The following is a 19582-nucleotide window of genomic DNA, read 5'->3' on the forward strand; positions in this document are numbered from 1 at the left end:
GGGGGGGGGCTGGTAATAACAGGGGGGGGGGGATATTCCCAGGTGGCCTCCCAACCCGGAACTAATCAAGCCTCACTCTCCTTAGCATCTGAGATTAGATGGGATCGGGCACTTTCAGGGTAGGACATATATTTATTCTGAACATAAATAACCCAATCCTAGCAATCACATCTAATAAATAACAAAACCGGTTAAGTTCAGTACCGCTTCTTCTTACCTTCAGACTCTCCTGCATCTGTTTGGGAAAGAACAAATCCAAACCTACTTCTTTCCTAAAACAGAAACAATTAGAAATATTGGTTAATAAAATAAACACTGTCGGGTTATTTATTTATGTATGTATTTATTTTGCAGTAACTCTACGTTACCAAAAGCGATCACAGGGAAACAAATAAAAACAAAGAGCCTGTTGAATTAAATTCCATTACTTCGTGACTGTGTTAGAGCAATGGAAAGCACAATGCTGAGTGATGCTCCTGTTAAAATATAAAAAGTTGCACATCTTACGGTCGGTAGTGTACAAAATAATCCATTAATTCATCTCAATTTTTAAGCCATCTGATGAAAACATCAGAAACACATTGGAATGTAATATTAAATTACTGTACATTAGTCAAAACACATTTACACGATTGAAGATAGTTAGGGCCAGGGAGGTGTCCCGCTGTGTTAGTGTCCATTCTCTTAGCCTGCTACAGCTTTCTACAGATACATAATTCACCATATCCCGCAATCTGTTCTACCTTCCATCCCTGCAAAAAGTCAAGATGCTCTGCCTAGGCCTTCATCTACCCCATTCTATATGGATAATTATCATAAAGGAACAAACAAGTATCTTCTCATTTTCCTATTGTTGCTAGCCAGCTCATGCCCCCTGCATCAGATGTAAATGCTCCTACATCAAATGTGTACCCTTTGCGTTCCAGACTTGGGGTCTGTATGAAGTAGGAGCGGCTCAGTGAGTAAAGACACTGACTGGCACTGAGTGTGAAGCAGGGGAACCTGCTTCAATTCCCAATGTCGGCTCCTTGTGACCTTGGGCAAGTCACTTTATCTCCCAGTGCCTCAGGCACCAAAAACATAGATTGTAAGATCATCGGGGCAGGGACTTGTGCCTGAAAAATCTCTCTGTAAAGCTCTATGTAAAACTAGCAGCACTATACAAGAACATGCTATTATTATTATTATGTAGCTACGCCACGAGAAGCTCACTCACTGAGAGGGCTGGGATTCAAGAGACTAGTGAGCAATAGAAGGGATTTGAAAAGGAAGCCCCTGCTCCCTTGCCAGTATGGAAACCCACCAACCCCAGCCTGAGAGTAAGTCTCCTACCATTCTCACCAACACTCCACAAGCATGAGCCCCTTTTAGGACAGATTTTGGATTAACCATGATAGGAGATTGTTGATGTTGAAGTTGAACAACAACAACAAATCTCTGCTCTGTACACATTCCAGGGTTTTGGCCAAGCTTCCTGGAATTCCCTTGCCCAACTCCTATGCACCCTACAGATCAGCCATCACTGATTTTCATAGGCCCAAACAGAAGATGGTACCATGTTATCTATTATAGGTATCACTTCTACCTTACTTTTGTGTTCTGTACAAGCTAACATGTGGTTAAAAGAGTGCAAGCTTACAGGACTACAAAGGTCCTTTCTTCACGAAGATGTTTTTTTTTTTTACAAATGAAGCTGAAATAGCAAGTCATATTTATACAAGAATTACGTGGAAATAAGTCTGAGGTTCAATGGAAAATACAAGAATGTACAACCTGCAACCATTTGACAGCATGGTGGCATGAACATGTCATCTAACAGGATGTGTGTGGGAGTGTGTCGGTGGGAATAACCACAGAGCAAAGTGTCGTAGACTAAAACTGAAAAAAGTAGTCACAGACTGTCTCTTTTTAACTTGTAAAAAAATGAATACTGTATCTCGCGCATGGAAGATATCATCATTTAGTCTGTACTTTTAACAGCTTCTGCTCATGTGTACACTGTGATAAAGTCATATCTGCTTTTGTACTTACTCCAAGAAATCAAAGTTGGATCGCTTCTCAAGGGCATTTTGAGGCATGTCTTTATAAAACCTCCTGCAAAGAAAGTGTAGGAAGGGTATAGTTACTACCAAAATCACTCGGCCTCAGGCACAGATGCCTAAAGTACAAGCTCAAAGCACCCTCCATGCCTCCTCTTTGGACTCGTTGAAGACGTCTTCAGACAAAAGACAGGTATTAATTCTGTCTAACAATTTTATCCTGTTTTTAAAATGGAAAACTCTATCACAAGTTTGGGAAATAGACAAGTCAGGAGGAAGCAAGAATTTGACTGTATGTAATATCATGTTACAGTATACAGGTATTACATTCTTTTCTGTCATACATTTGTGTATGTAACCCCTCTTTCTATAAGCCCCAGACTGATACCTGTGGCTGAGATGGGGGCCCGAGTCCTTTATCTCTAAGTGGTATGCCACATGTGGCTTGCAGTCAGACAACGGGAATGAAACACAATGCGGGTTTCATATAACAGATTTTATAGATACTTTAAGATAGATACTAGAGAACCTTCTGATCCTTAACAAAGAATCACCACAGTCATATACTGTAACAGCACATCAACATAACACTACACTTAAACTCTGCACTGTTGTATGTCATTGTCAGTGAGGAGGCGTTCACCTAATTCTGGGTATCTAGGCCTATGTGAGCTCTGTAATGCAACAAAGTGTAGCAGACCTGTACTTCACAAAATACTTCGGTATCACTAACTGCAATCTTTGAGGGTACCCTCCGACAGCGATCGTTACTTCGAGCGGCTTCCCGGCGATGATCTGCTGAACCTCTCTGCACGCCGTACTGCTCTCCCTCCAGTCAATGTCCTCTCTCTCTTGGTGGGACATAGACTGTCTCGACTGAGCTTGAACTCATTCAGTCTTGTGAAGATCTCTTCTAGCAGCTGTGCTGTACCAGCTATTCCCTTGCAGATCCTGCTAGAGACTCATCAAGGCCAATTATTGTACTTAGCCCTGAGTCCAATCTCATTGGCTGAAGCCCGGTCCATCACAAGTCACAAGTCACATCCTCCCTCGGAAGTGGCCCCCTGCTGCAGCACAGAAATCTGGTAGTTGTTGTTTACTTTTGCAGACAAGGGACAGTGTATGTGTGTCAGCTGCCTGCACTTACAAGGGGGTTACATTCTTCCCCTGCTAAAGAAGTAGAGGTCCCCATCAATCTTGTCAGGAACTTCTTCATATTACCATTCTAATCTAACAAATGTCTCCTCTCTATGTAAAGAGTATAATATGCACCGTGGAACTCCTACACATACAGTTTTAACACATTGTAGCACTAGAGCACCACATGTTCCACACCTCCCAGGCCCACCTATGTCTAGTGTCATGGGGGCCACCCATTTAGCTACAATACACTAATCATGGGGATTTCTATCGACACTCTAAGAGAATCAAAGGTCAGTCCCATGGGTGGCAGGATCTCCCTTCTGGGGGGTGGTGAGTACATCTGTGGTCCTACTGTTACACTCACCCTGCTGTTTAGGGGCGTATGGGATATAGGTAGCTCTTACTCAGCTTACCCTACACTAGGGTGGTGCTCACAGTGGTCTACACCTAGATCTTCAGTTTCGTCAATCTGCCCTAGGAAATTCCTCTGCTTCTGCATCCAACTCAGGGATGGTCTCTCTCTCTCTCTATGTCTCAATCAGGAAACAATCAGGACCCTGTCCTCTGTTTAACTGATCACTTCTCCTGGGCCAGATACTGTATCTACTACTGGAATCTCTTCCTTTTCGGGGCACCTCATCAGCTGACATATTGGCAATAGAAGCAGGTTATTTTCTGATTTATTTCCAATTTCAAGCTCCAAACGATATACAGGTAGCCCCTTTAGTTTTTCTACTACTACTACATAAGGTTCTGACTTCAATTGATTTGCTATTTTTTTGTTGTTGCCAGGTATACCAAGATTCCGGATAAGCTCTCTCTCATACACTTGTAACTCTTGCCAGTGTCCTTGTTAATCATGCCGACCTTTATTCCAGAACCAACTCTAATACCATCCTAGCCACTGTTGCTAGTTTTAAATATCTGGGCATATGGTTTGACTCCCATTTAACATTTGGGTTGCACATGGATACCCTGACATCCAAAACCTATGACAAACTAGGTGTTCTTTATAAGAACAAATCCTCCTTAAGTCTGCTGGTCAGAAAGCGCATCGCACAGCAGATACCAATACATAGTATATGGTACAGCACCTCAAACTCACCTTAGCAAACTTGATACCCTCTACAATTCAATATGCCACTTTGTCCTCCAATGCAACTACACCACACATCACTGCAAAATGCTCAAAGAACTAGATTGGTCATCACTCGAGTCTAGGCGCAAAGTTCATCTTTCCTGTCTTTCCTCTAAATACTTTCTGGGCAAGCTACCTGCCTATCTGTACAAGCTCCTCACCCCTACCACATGCAGCACTTATCAAAAGACTGTTCATGGTCCCAAGTTTCAAAAAAGTATCCGGCCGCTCCTCCTTCTTTTACTATGCACCCCACAACTGGAATAATCTACCGGAGACTCTCTCTGTCTGTTATGCTTGCTGGATGTCCGGTCGGTTTATCGAGGCAACCTTTTCATAATTAATTCTGCAGGGTGAGTGTAGGCCAGTGGTATAGCGGTGGGGGACATCTCCATATTAATGTTCGCACTCATGGTGCCTCAATCTGTTCAGACAAAGTTCATACCCCAAGAGCTGTAATTTCTTCCCACTAATTATCCATCTCCTGGGAATCTCTGAGAATCCTAGACAACACTTCGGCATGAAAGTTCTACTTCCCTGGCCTGTATTCCAAGCTAAAATTGTAAGTGGCCAATGCAGCTAGCCCCTATGATCTGTAGCATCCAATTTAGCTGATGAAAGGATGTGAGTGAGTGGGTTACCATCTGTGTGTACCACGAATGTTGCTCCATACAGGTAGTCACGTAATTTGTCAACTACTGCCCATTTCAATGCTAGAAATTCGAGCTTGTGCCCCGGGTAAATTTTTCCGATGGTGCCAACCCTCAACTCACACTACAGGCCTAAGTCCCTCTGAATGTTCCTGGTATAACACAACTCCCAGTCCCTCTAAACTGTGTCATCCACATGTAATACATAGGGTTTTCGTGGATCAGCAAATGTTAGTATTGGCACATGAGTGGGGAAGACCTCAATGGTTCATTCATATTGATCATTCACCACCTGGCTGGTTGCCCCAGCTGCCATACTGTGACCCTACGGCAGCAGGTATCCTTTAGTCTGTTTGGTCAAAGGCTGCACTATAGCCGAAAAGTTATTCGCAAAGAGTCTATAATATCCACAGAACCCTAAGAGGAACATAGCTCTATCAGCTATCTTGGCCTGTGCCAGCATGCAATGGCCATTTTAGAGGGATCTGTAGCCACCCCTTCTTCGGACACAATGTGCCCCACATACGTAGCAGACGTCCGGCAGAACTGACATTTGTCCAGGGACCGATCTATTCCGCTCTGACTTAGTCAATCCAGTATCTCTCATCAGACCTCTTCCAAGGTCTATGAAAAAATTATTAAGTCGTTCAAATATACTAGCACTTCCAGTAAGTTCATATCCCCCACAACTCACTTTAGTTGTCTCTAGAAAGTTGCTTAGGCCCCGGACACTCCTTGTGGCATGTACTCCAATTGATAAAACCCCAAAGAGCACATGAAGGCAGTCTTATCTTTGTCTTGTTCACACATTGGAATCTGATAGTACCCACTATGTAAGCCGAGGACCGAGAACCATTTGCTCCCTGTGAGATAGTCCAGTGCATCTTCTTTGCGGGGCGTGGTATATTGGTCTGGGATGGTTTGTTCAAAGTGCGGTAATCAATACACATTATCACTGCCCCACTTTTCTTTCGGGCCACAACTATAGGTGATGCATATGGGCTGTGAGATTATACCTGCCCCATTAAGTCATATAGATGGAGCCTCACATATTGCACATTGTTAATCACCGGTGGTGAGAAAATCGCTCAATTCCATTTGACAAAATGAATAAACACAGCCAGGTGCAAAGGGGAAATATATATATAGGTACACAGAAGAAAATGACTGAGGTCCCAGAAGACCCCTTAGTAAGCACTCATGGTTGAAACAGTAACTATATACAAATGATATAATATCCAGTGGGAGGGCTAGATAGTCCAGACAAACCAAATGCCTAACCTGTAAGGTAAATAATGATCTGGACATATGAACTGCTAAAAACAAAAATAATAAATTTTTAATAGTATACAATAACTACGCCGAAACAAAGAAAGTGATAAGTAAATAATGTGAATATAAAAATGGATTAAAATAAATCCCCAGGTGTGGGACAGGTGATGGACGCCAAAATGGTGAAGTGGAAACACAGTATCAAGGTGTTTAAATACACATCTGTGTCAGACAAGTGGATATGTTAATACATAGTCTTAATGTCCAAACCATGCACATAGTCCTGATCAGATAGCCTAGAATTGCCTATAATATTTTGCAGAACACAAATGACCTTATATATCACTCTGAGTATAATACAGAGGATTCCTATATATTATGCATATCATGTCAAGGAAAATATTAATATAGCATAATAAGGAGTGAGGTCAAGGTGTACTAGGCTAGCACTAAATAGGTATGTCAGTATATCAGTTAGACACTCTAATGAGTGCCACTGTAATGCCAGTACTCATAGCATAATACACAACCGTATCTATAATACAAAGCGGACTCCGATATACAACCGTATGTCCGCTTTGTATTATGCTATGAGTAAAATCTTGACTGGCATTATGTTATTGGTCCTCACACATTTGTTTATGTTCAATTACGGAATAAAGTTAAATCTTGTTCAAATGTTTGGAGCACCAATCAGAGCCGCTGTTGTCTTTATTCTCGGAGCAACGCAAAGCTCATTGGTCGGAAATGCGTGACGTCACCCACTGGCGCGAGAGTGGATACATAAAATGCCGGTTTTAAACTTTAGTAGTAGTTACACCTTGATAAAGGGCGTGTTAGCCCGAAACGCGTAGGTGAGTTACTTTTGTATCTAAGATCTTATGTGATCCAATAAAACTCAATTAATTTTACTTATGTGAGTCTCCTCACATTTTTGGCAGTGCTCTACCGTGCTCCAATTATAGTCTTTGCAGAGCCTTGTTTCATATGGTTCACAGTATGCCCTTCACTAGGTCCCTTTTTAATTTCCCTTGTTAGACTGGGACGAGATGAATCTATTAATCACATATTGCAGATTGTCTCATTTTCTACAGTGCTTGGAATAGTGACCCTCTTCACCACTTCTATAGCAGAAGTCAAGGCTAGTGTCCATCAGAGTGGGGGTCCTCTTGTATTCATCCACCCTTCTCGAGGGCGTTTTCCTCCTGGGTCTTTCCCCTCGATTGGGCTGGGCATTCTCTCCCGACACCTCTCTTATCCATAGTAAGGCCAGGAGATCTGGAACTCTGTCGGGGAGCCCACCTGCTTTGTCAGGTCCATGCTGCTCTACAAATCCGTGTCCGGGTGTCCCGGGTTCGGGTGTCTTTTTTACCCAGCCGTGCATCGACAGCACTGTTGCCAGATCCCCACTGGTTGCTAGCCACAACACTTTTGTTTGACTTCAATATGGGTGGTCTCATCCCTTATCTCACTTAGGAGCTCTAGGAATTTAGGGGGTGTCTCTTTCCTTTCTCAGAGCCGCATGTATACCGTCACATCTCCCTTCGGGACCCCATATATTAATTGTTCCACTCTGGTGCGGTCAACCCTGTCAGCGGAGATCCCTTTGTTCCTCACAACCTTTTTCTGGACCACTTGTAACCCATGTAGAAATTCTAATAATTTCTCCCCTTCCTGTTGATACAGTACATCCCCCTTGAACTGGAAGTAGAGCTCCTCTCCACGTTCAGTAGCCCCAAATGTACTTTCTAAGGTGTGTAGGTATGCGCCAGGGGTGACAGCTTCCTGACAGGGGGCACTATAGAGCGAATCGTCTTGTAAATTCTAAGCTTTTCCTGGGCAAAAAAACAACTACTGGCTATACAGTACTTGAACCATTCCCTTGTCTGACCGTTTATGATTAGGGGACAGTATTGTGTCTATCACACCAACTACAAAAATCTCAGCAGTGCCTCCAATGTAACCCCTCTTTCTATAAGCCCCAGACTGATAGCTGTTGCTGAGGCTTGAGGTCAGACACAGGGAAACAAACACAATGCGGGTGTGATATACCAGATGTTATAGCTAATTTAAGATAGATACTAGAGAACCTCGTGCTCATTAACAAAGGATCACAACAGTCATATAACATGACACTATACGTACTGTAAATGCTGCGCAGGTGTATGTCAGTGTCAGTGATGATACAGCCAACCAATCCTGGGTATATAGGCCTATGTGATGGTGAAGTGACACCGTTGGAGCTCTTTAAGGCAACAAACTGTAGCAGGCCTGTACTTCACAAACTACAGTACTTTGGTACCACTTTAATTGCAATTAATGAGGGTCCCCTCCGACGGTGATTGCTACTACGTCCAGCTTCCCGGCGATGATCTGCTGGACCTCCCTGCACGCTCACTGCTCTCCCTCCAGTCAATGTTCGCTCTCTCTTGGTGGGACATAGACTGGCCCTGGGTCACTATTGATCGAGACTGATTCCATTCAGGCTCATGCAGATCTCCTCTAGCAGCAGTGCTGTAGCAGCTCCTGCCAGGGACTCCTCAAGGCCCATCCCTTAGCCCCACCTCTCCAGAGTCCCAGCTCATTGGCTGAGGCCCTGTCCATCACAAGTCACATCCTCCTGCCCCGGAAGGGGCTCCCTGCTGCAGCACAGCAAGCAGTGAGGTGTAGTTTCCTATTGCCGCCACGATGCAGTGTGTCAGCTGCCTACACTTACAAGGGGATTCATGTGCAGTATATATTAAGATGCTGTAGATATATATTCATATTGTAAGTCTCGTTGTTTTCAAGATAGATTCAATTTAAAGTTTCGTTATATTTAAAAAATTATTTAGCGACAGAACTCTTTTTATTAATATTTCCCAAATTGCATATTGGGGCAAAACTGGAGCAAACTGACTTAATAAACGGTCACAAAAAGATGCACAATAAACAAAATCTCTCCCTGTGCCACACTTTTCCTGGCCTTTGCTTTGATGCATCTTCTGTAATGTACGTTGACATGGCAAATGTGGCACTGTTAATTGCTCCAGCAGTGTGCACACTAAGGATATACTGTTTGTACCTGAGCTCCAGGCACCCCAGCTGCAGCGCCATGCCTTCACTGACTTTTGTTGCATACTGCTGCATGTAGTCATTTCGGAGCTGGAAAGAAAAAAAACAGGAAATATCAATTCACAAAGGTATACTATTTCGTGTTCATGTTTTTACAAATAATTGTTTTCGACTCGTCACAGGTCTGCTTTTATCCAGCCATAGATCCTGGACACATTTGCACATCCCTAGAAATGAGCCAGTACAAGGGTCCACTCTGAACTAAAAGATGTACCCCTTTCACACCTAAACACATTTCCTAAGCATGCAGCCTATAACACGTGGTGCTCTATGGTTTTCCAACTACTGTATGCACATAAGCAGAGACGCGGGTACAACACCTGTAAAGTGTTTCTCATTTGCTATTACTGTAGCAGGACTACATTGCATGATGTATGGTGGGCTGATTTATTACCATCACTCGTTTTGGATGACGTGGTGGCCATATTTATTGTACTGCACCACTATGACCATTGAAAGCGTTATATATATATATATATATATATATATATATTAGAATACACATTTCCCCTTATGACACAAAACTCTTCCTACTCTGTTATATTTTAGGAAAGGGAATAATTGACTACTGGCTCTGATTTATCAGACAAAGGAGAAACATGAATATTCAATAGGACATTGTGGCTTCTTATTGTTCCATGTGACGTGGGGGCTTTAAACAGGATTGAGATACTGGCAGCCCCTTTACAGGAATGTATCTCGGCGAGTAAGGGGGTCTCCAGTGCTGAAATGAGAGCAGCCAAGCTCCGAAGAACCCCCTACTTCCCACTCGGGTTAAAGGAAACGCTCCTTGAAGCTCAGTATGAAATCTCACTGAAACATGCACTATACCGGGACAATCCTCTTTTACATATATTAAAGTAGACAAGATTGCACTGACCTGCTGGTAAAAATAAAGCAAAGTGGTTTTGTCCTTTTTGAAACTTTCAATAAAGTCATCTGGCAGATAGCGTATCCGAAGGTCATACCTGTCAGGTGTGAGGGAACAAACAGGATCAGCAAGGAAAAGGTGTACTAAAGGGGTGATCATATTCATGGAAATCCAGCGCCTGCTAATCGCAGCAACGAATTAGATTCTTTATCAAATAAATAAACGTAATACCACGCTGCTCTCAAAAAAGTAAATATATCAAAACGTGTATTTAAAGGAGCAGTGCTTGCAGCTATGCTTAAAAACAAAAATAGTATCGAAGAAAGGGGTCTCCGGAGATGAACCGCATTGATTTCAGCCCCGGGAACCCCCTGCTTCCTAAGATACTTACCTCCATATGGCATATGCCGGTATCTCTCTTCAGTTTAAATGTCCCGGTCTTGCGGGCCAATAGGAAGCTGTAAGGGATGACGTCGCGGCTTACTATTGGCCCATGTGACGCATGACTTTTAAACCGCCATATTGGGAACACAGTCAGGAAGCAGGGGGACCCCAGGACAAATCAATGCGGTTCAGCGCAAGAGACCCCCTGCTTCAAACCTTTAAAAAAAAAAAAAAAAAGTATAGGCACAAGGACGACTCCTTCAAAGTCTAAAAATACAAAATCAGAGAAAGGAAAATACAAAGAATCCCATTAATAAATTCCTCTTCTCATATAAACAATGTCACAAGCAATACATCCATTGTGTATGATAGAGTACATAGCTTGAAGGATGCTTTATCAATGAGCAGTGGTACTGGAAGTCATACCCCTCATGTTATCCCTAGCGTCTTTATAAAATAAACATTCATTATACCTGTAGAAGCTTTTTAATATGGTATTTATTTTCATCCAAATGATTAGCAGGGTGCACACTCACAACACAAAAAGAACCCATTTATAGTAATATAATAATAATAATAAATAATATATAGCACTGACGGTGCACACAGAGCACAACAAGTCTCTGCCCCGAAGAGCTAATAATCTATTTTATTTTTTGCTCCTGACACAAAGACGCATAATGGGACTGGCCAGAGATGACACTGGTATTCAGACCATGTTCATCCGCTTCAGAGTTTTACCACTTACAAACCATACATTTCCTGCTAAGCTTTTTATGAACGTCTTTAAGAACCCACATTGGCAAGGACACCGTTTCAGTTCTGTTCCCCTCCATCACTTACTAAGTATCAACAACCCACTTGCTACAGCCCACTCACTATTAAACACCCACTGCTATCTCTCTTATTGCATCCCAAAACGCTGCAATTGGACAATATGCACTGATATGTAGGGTTATTAAGTGGGGTGAAGTTACTGGAACTGAATGAGCCAGTCAACCCCATGTATCCTAATTCTCTTTCCTCAACAGACAAGACAAGGTAAAAAAAAAAAATCAATAAACCCATGACAAACGAGGTAAGAAAAAAATACAAAAACGGTATCAATCTGTCCGTAAAACCTAGGCTCATATCCACTAAGCATTCTCCTGCCATGAGGCGCTGGAGGACATCTTACAGCCCACGTACTTTGATGTGCCTCAGGCGTGTCCATGGTAAGTATTCGCGTGGCGTTACGCACGACTGAAACGGGAGAGATTTTTGTCTCCTGTAGGTAGACGCGTCAGAGAGGAGTGTCGGGGGGCGTGGCTGTGACCCTGCCGTCGCGCTACAAAGACAAATAATGTTGTCTCCTCTAGCTGGGCTCTTCCCGACACTCACGTGTGCGCACACTATAGATGGTCCCATACACATAATGTGTTTCATCGCGCCGCTCGCGCGCGATAAGCATGGACGCATCCTTATAGTGCCTTTCTTACTGTACATGCTTCCCTACTGTATATAATTTATCCCAAAACTAGCCGACTCTCATTATCTATTAGGGACAATTAACTGAAAGATGCACCATTTCCCACGCTCTCCCCAATAAGAAAGTGTGTACAGCCCAATACAAGGATTCCACAAAGACAACATTCCCTTCAGTTGCCTGACAAATGTACCTTTCTCTCGGGGCACCCCTAATCACAGCGCTCAGGCAACCCCCACAACAGGACGGTCAGTCACAGAAGACACAGGACAGAGAGACAGACAGAGTTACATGAGACAGAGACAGTCACATGCGATAGAGAGTCACAGGAGACACTCACAGGACACAGAGAGTCATAAGAGAATGAGAGGTCAGAGAGTCAGAAGAGACAGTCACAGGAGACAGAGGGGGCCGATAGTCACAGGAGACAGAGAGTCACAGGAGACACAGGGTGCAGAGTCATACTAGTGTAACGGGTATTCCACCCCACCCAATCTCATATATAGTGTGGGTGAGTAGAACATGCGGTGTTACCGGTGTGGTGCGTATACCTGCAGGCTCACAGGAGGTCTGAGCCTCCGCTAATGAGAGCCTGGGGTGAATCCTCTAGAACGGATCTTGGTTCAGCGCCTCCACCTATGTAGGATTCTATGGACGTGTAGAATGACCCTACATAGGAACCCAATCAGAAACCACACACACAGTGATTATAATAACTAAGGGCTTTACTATGAACATAGAGAATATCATAATCATTTACATAACCTCATAACCTGTGTCCCTCTCACGAGGAGACACTAACAGTGACGTCTCGCATGACGATTCCCCAACACTAGGTGATCCCACCCAGTGTCCAGTGAAACCCCCACACCCAATGTCCCGTACTCCTACGGAGATAGTCAATGGGTGACTGCGCAGTCACTAAAACCTCTAGGCCTGTTGGTGCACATGTGTTGGTATAATACCTGCCGAGCACTCCGGTGCTCGGGTCCGCAACAGTCTTCTCAAAGGTTCAATCGGCGAGGACTCCTCCAACCGAACTCCTGCACTTGTGGACCGCTAGGGCGGTCCCCTCGGGAACACAGTCTCTGTGGACCCCAACGTGGGTCCAACCGCTTTCCGGGAACAGCAACCGCCGCTCTTTCCCTATCTATCTAACGGGCAGTAGCGTGACAGGAACCCTAACCTAGGGCCTGTCCCTGATGTACCGCAACCTGAGGTGACTTGGGGAAAACTCCTAGGGCCTGCGGGGTTAATAACCTACCCCCCTACCCTACTACCCCAAGTCCAGACTACTCACTAACCACTAGCTCCTAACTCACTAATCCTAACGCGCCTGCAGACAGTAACACACACTGCACTCAGTACACGCAGCGTCAACATGCAACACTCATACACAGTAACCTGGAACCCGCAGCAAACACACTGCTCGCATGCTGTGCCTATTTGCCAGTGCGCACAGCACTACCCGCTGTGGTACTGCCAAACCTGCACCTTACATACACTAAGGGTGACCTCCCTATCTAGGGCCGTCCCTTATCAGTTACCCACTAACCTGGTGGGGAGTTGGGGCCTACCTGGAGGGTGAGGGTACCTATCTGGATGCAGGAGCTGCACTCACTCCCCGCATCTTTCCTTCCCCTTCAGCTCCGCTGCTCCAACTGACGTGACTCATGGAAAGCCCGGGAAATGTATCTCTTTTCCCGGGCTGAGCTTCCTCCAGCCCTATTGGCCACTATCAGGCACCTGGTGCCTGTCTCCCTATGCCTCCTGGGAATTGTAGTTCCCAAGGGGCTGCTACACCATTGGGGCCGCGTGCGCGCTTCTCCTGCGCCTACACTAACTCCTAATGGCTGCCTCACTGTTTCCTGCTCTGTCTCTGCCCTCGCGCGACTCTTCCCTGCCTCTCGCAGCCTCCCTGCGCATGCGCGAGCTAACTGGGCCGCCGGGGACTCACTGCGCATGCGCGACTTGAAGCGCAATGGCGGCGCCCTGCTCTGCGGCTGCCGGGACCTTAGAGACGCGATCGCGGCCTTAGCAACGGCCCGATCGCGTCCCCGGCAACCGGCCGCAGGCAGGAGAAGCCGCGCTGCTCCCTGCTCCAGCCCCCACCCTTGGAAGCAGCCGTCGGGTTTTTCAATACCCGTGATCGAGCTGCGCCAGGGAAGGGGGGTCTCAAGGAGCTGCTGGAGACCAGGGTTACACTAGTATTATCATTTCTTCTACTGTGCTGTATCTTTTGTAAGGCACTGAGTACATTGTCGGTGCTATATAAATAAAGATATACATTTGTTACCCCCTTTCCCTATGCCTATGGGAAACCACGGGTGACTATGCATGCTGCGGTACCTGTGAGGCTTAGAGCAAGCCAAAGCCTCCAATCCTGGGGAGCCTGGGATGCTATCTCTCACGGTACAGCGCCTCCACCAAAGAGGATCCCAGCGTTGACGGGATTGACTCCTCATAGGAAACAATACTCACTAATAATAATACAACCAATGTATATAAACACTCTTTACTCATACATATAATGACACCAACATAACAATACACTGCAATACATAATAATAATAATGGTGGTTCCCCCAAAGTACGGAGGTTGCCCTGGGCACCTGAAACCCTGATGTCCGCAGAACAATCCCACCCAAGTGTGAGGTAGCGCTACCCCCCTATGAAGTGTTGGTGCACCGTGGGTACTTTCCTGGTCAAGGTCCAGACCGGGGGATAAAGAGAGAAGGATGCTGGATCAGGTCCCACACAGCGGGGCCCCCAACACATCTCTCCTCACACCTTGTCAGGCGGCGGTCCATGACGCAATCTCCAGCCGGAGTGTTCTACCTCTGCTACAACGTGCAGCTCTGTCCATATCGCAGGTCGTCGCGTGAGCGTCCGTCCGCTGGCGCAGTAGTGCTGTTGTATCTCTAATGGACGGGTCCCTATCTGGGGCCCTTCCCTACAATACTCCGCTCACAGGGTAGGGTTATCTGGGGCCTAAGGGGCAAGATCTGGCCTACTCCAGGAAGCTAACTGCTCCCTGGACACTACCTTCATCCTTGCTCCTCCATCCGGACTGACCCAAAGTCACCTTGATCCCCTCAGAGGATATCCTGCTTCACAAGGGCTGCCTCTCATCCCATTGGCTGGGACAGCACATGTGTTCTATACCCTCCCCCCCCCCCATCCCGAGGGTTCGGGGACTTGTAGTTCCGCCTCAGTGCATGCAGAGTTATTCAAAGATGGCCGCTGCTCCTGCCGACACTGTGCATGCGCAAAATGGCCGCCCCACAATCTCCCCGATCGCGTTGTGCTTGGTTACTAGCTGCATTATTGCTATTCCCACAGTCAACTGCTTCTCTCTTGTATTGCAGATGTGTAAAAATGATACTAGGTGAAAATGAATCTCCTTAACCCATAGCAAGTATTTAAAACTGCTTTTCGTATAAATGTTCCATGCATAAAATGTATCAATATGTTTTCTGCAATATTTCTGCATGGATGCAGTCAATACAGTAACTGAACACCTCTACAGTTTTGGTGAGTGATGTTCACCCAGGTATACCTTAGAATATCACAGTTTCTATAGCATTGAATTGTAATGTTGATGAATAATACTGCAGTATACCCCAACATACCACAAATGAGAGAACAATTGAGCCTACTACCTCCCTGTATGCTAAGTGTAGGCAGCTGCATGCAGGATGTAAAGGGACTTGCCTTAGCCCACGTAGACCAAGTGGATACACTATATTTCAAGTGGCTAAAACAGCAGCATTGTTCCATAGGCCATACTAGTCACGTGCGCCTGCCGCAGAGGTGATTTGTGGCCTAGGGGGAGATGTAACATCACGGAGCTGGTTCGCCCTCATTGGCTGAACCGCTCCTGGCCGTCACGCACCAAAATCAAATTATTTTGTCTGCTGGGCGGTCGCTCTTTCGTTGCGCGCTCTATGGCCGGCCTCACGGCCTTTTGTTTGCGCCGCGCTAAGTATGCACGCGGCCTAACTAGTGCAAATTACTTCATTTTAACACTGCGCTGTGTCAATGTATCAAGGTGCTTTCCTCGATGTATTTGCCCTCAAACTGCTCCACTTGCAGCATGAGCATTTTGGGGTGTGACTATAGGAGGAGTGAGAGAGGGAAAGAGTCAGCGCAGTACTGTTATATAATGAGGGGTCTCAAACTAACAAAAGTTGCAGCTTTCCCATCTTTGCATCAAATAAAAGTGCCAGGTCTGGGTGGCGTTAGCATTTCAGGTCCCAAGAGATCTGCGCCAAATGTAAGAAGCAGAATTTACAGTAATCTGGCTGGAGCTATTTAACCCAGATGCAAATATGTGTGCTTTGTTGTGGAGCGAATAGCACCATTTTGATATATATCACCGAAAATGGCTTCCGATGACATTTCCTCTATGTGTCATTAAATTTATTTACCTCCAACAGTGTACGCAGTGCTTTACAAAAATGACAATGCATGGGGGGGAAAAGTACAAACAGTAGGACAAAGAAGAGCAAGTAAATTACAACATAGACAGGCCAAGCCCCGAGGAGTGCTTCTGTATTCAAAACAAACTCCACGGGGTCATCATATCTCCAGTATACAGTAAAGTCTATTCTTGTTATGTTCTAAGCAATTTGTAGAGCAGCATTAAAGCATCCAATGTTTTTTTTAAATACCAGGTATAAACAACTAGGTTATGATGGTAGCATAGCAAGATATCTCTGTGTACAGTACCTCCACTCCGCTTCCAGATGGAGGCACTCATACTTCTCCTGGACTTCTCCTACAGTCAGGTCTGGATGCAGCCAGTGAATCTCGTCAGATTTGAGATGCTTCAGACGAAGGCCGTAACATTCAACATGCTGGATATCTGGGCCTATCCGCCCGCTCAGGAGGATTGAACTGATAATCTCCTGCAAATAGAACAAAGGGGTCAAGGCTAAAATGCTACAATGAAAGGGTAACCCTTAGATACCATAACAAGCTTAGGGTACAAACTTTACGTCATACTGCTCAACTTACTAAATTGCCAGATAGATGCTCTAATATTAAGCTGAACAATTTACAAGATTTCAACTTTCCCAATGATAAAAATGTCCCTCATTAGAAGGCAGATACACAGGACAATAAGCAGATATACAGTGCTATTTCTCCTCTTGTCTACACGATAGGAGATTTAACATGTTGACTATTATGGTTTACAATTACCAGGAATGACAGTATTAAATTGCATCTACTTTAAAGGTGCATTCTGCCATACTTAGGGGGTAATTCTACAGTATGTTGTCTGACGCAGTCATTTGGGTTATCAGCCAAAAATCCCCGTCAAAGTCATTAGGAATTTTTGGCCAAAATCGTCCTAAATTGTTGCTCTGGACAATATAGAATTTGTAATGCAACAATGCAGTAAAGTGAAAGTGTTCAGGAAAGATTACCTACCACCTTTGTTCAATAAACATCTTTTTAATGTCTAGTAATCTTTCCGATGATCTCCTTCAGAAATGTCAAATTTTAAACACCACGCAAAGTGAGCACACATCGTAGTGCTGCACAGGCGGAGAGTCACTGGTTTGCACATACAGCATTAAGGGGTTGTAGATTTGATGATTACGGGCTTAAAGAGCTGCCCCTCTCCTTGGATCTCCGTTGCTCAACCATGTTCTTTCAGGTCTGAGGACCCTCTGGTTTCCGAGATAGACACCGGGAAAGGTGCCAGTGGCAACTCCTGGTTATTTATACTCCCTGCTTCACGTGAGCCAATAGGTGTGACAGATGGCGTTGCGGCTTTCTATTGGCCCTCATAACGTTGAAGATTTAAACTGCACTCATATCCCCTGGAGGGGACACTACGAGTGGCACCTTCCCAGGAAAGTCTCTCGGGAACCAGGGGATCACCAGAGATGATATTAATGCAGTTCAACCCTGGAGACCCCCAGCTCCACATCTATGTAAAAAAAAAAAAGAGTGCCGGGGGGGGGGGGGGGAGCATTTGGTTGTTGTGTTATTAGAAATATAATGAGAGGGGGGGGGGTGCTGCACCTTCAACCTCTGGCCAAGTTATCCAGCATTTAACATTCAAGTTTACAGTTGAAGTACAGTATAGTGATATACGGTGTGTGTGTGTGTGTGTGTGTGTGTGCATGTGTGTGACATATATATATATATATTTATTTTTTTTAAGTGGGGAAGGGATTGTACATTAAGAAAAGAAACAACTGCAACAACAGGATCATTTCCAGTCCATCTTTGAGCACTTTCTGTATTCCCATGTCAAGCAGCTGTGGTGCAAGTCAGGTCTGTCAGAAAACACATACAAGAAGTTTTTAATGAGGCAGTGTCCAAGCAGCTCAAAAAATGTCTGCAGTCTTTGATGAATTACCTAAGCTGCCGATCGATTTGTTTTCCCGTGATCAATCAGCAAAGATCCTGCTTTCCAGGGTTCACTAAATACCTGCCTTTCAGTTTCAATCAATCCTTCAGTGTAAGGGCTTGACCCCGCTGCCTACTACAGCGTCCGCCACAGCGGATGCTGCACGCACGAGAGCCCTCCCCTCAATGGCGCCGGGCCCGCTGCGAGGGGGGGCCGCAGCGCTGAGGCGCGAGCTGCTCCTGCTCTCAATAGAATTGAGAGCAGGACTCGCGTCGAGCGATACGGCACGCCCCCCGGCGGTTCAGCCAATGAGGGGGAACCTGCCGGGTGATGTCATGGCCGCGCCCCCGTCACTCCCCCGCCACGCCCCCCCCCCCCCCGGTCTCTCTTCCTGCAGCTCCCTGCAGACCAGGTAATTGGCTGCACGCACCGCCAATCTCGCGGGTGCGCGTTGCAGCTGAGTTACTGGGGCCTTAGCCTAACTCAGCAGCTACAATGCATTCTTATATTACTAAGGTAACATTATCTATTGTTACAGATTGCAGCCCAAACTGCTGGAAACATTGGCAACAAATTATCACACACAGGAAAGTGTTACAAAGATCTTGCATTGCTGGGGAGGTGTGCTAAAACCTGCTATAGGGATCAAAGGATAATCAGTGTATTAAAACTCATTAAAAACGGCATTAAGAGTTGAATGATAAAAAAAAAATGCAGTATTATCGAATACTACAGAGCGAATTTATTTAAAAAAAGAAAAACACACATGTAGGATATTGCTTGGATTGCATCTTTAAAGACACAATGTGTTGAAAAGTCAATGTGAGATGTGCTACCAGGTTCCTCCTGTATCAATATTCTGTATTTGCATCATTTCCCCTATACAGTACACCTTAAGAGGGGCTGCAATGATTTGAAGGCCCCTCCGACAGCAGAGGCGTTGACTTAAGTCATCCATAAAATATTGGCTCTGGTGTGTCAACAGTACTAGGAGAAAATTCAACCATCACACAACCATGTAACCTGAGCATTTATTTAAAAAAAATTCAATTCGCTGGTAACCTTTCATTATATTATTTTCTGTTTTTCCTTGTGGTTGTGTATACGAGTCCTGCTGCGCTCTCTTTGCATCTTCACCA

At 45.1% G+C, this 19582-nt stretch overlaps 1 protein-coding gene across 2 annotated transcripts in view; it reads right to left on the minus strand.

The window, feature by feature from the left end:
* The window catches only part of PTK2B (protein tyrosine kinase 2 beta), a 219192-nt gene that overhangs the window by 85267 nt on the left and 114343 nt on the right, over positions 1-19582 (minus strand). For both annotated transcript variants that reach the window (XM_075598620.1, XM_075598619.1), the window contains exons 3-7: positions 16808-16986; positions 10237-10324; positions 9307-9386; positions 2032-2094; positions 218-272 (exon numbers count right to left, since the gene is read on the minus strand). In XM_075598620.1, the coding sequence (XP_075454735.1) occupies positions 218-272; positions 2032-2094; positions 9307-9386; positions 10237-10324; positions 16808-16986 (465 nt within the window). The remainder of the gene's footprint in view (positions 1-217; positions 273-2031; positions 2095-9306; positions 9387-10236; positions 10325-16807; positions 16987-19582) is intronic.

Source organism: Ascaphus truei, chromosome 4 (genome assembly GCF_040206685.1).
Source record: "Ascaphus truei isolate aAscTru1 chromosome 4, aAscTru1.hap1, whole genome shotgun sequence".
NCBI classification, from domain to species: Eukaryota; Metazoa; Chordata; class Amphibia; order Anura; family Ascaphidae; genus Ascaphus; species Ascaphus truei.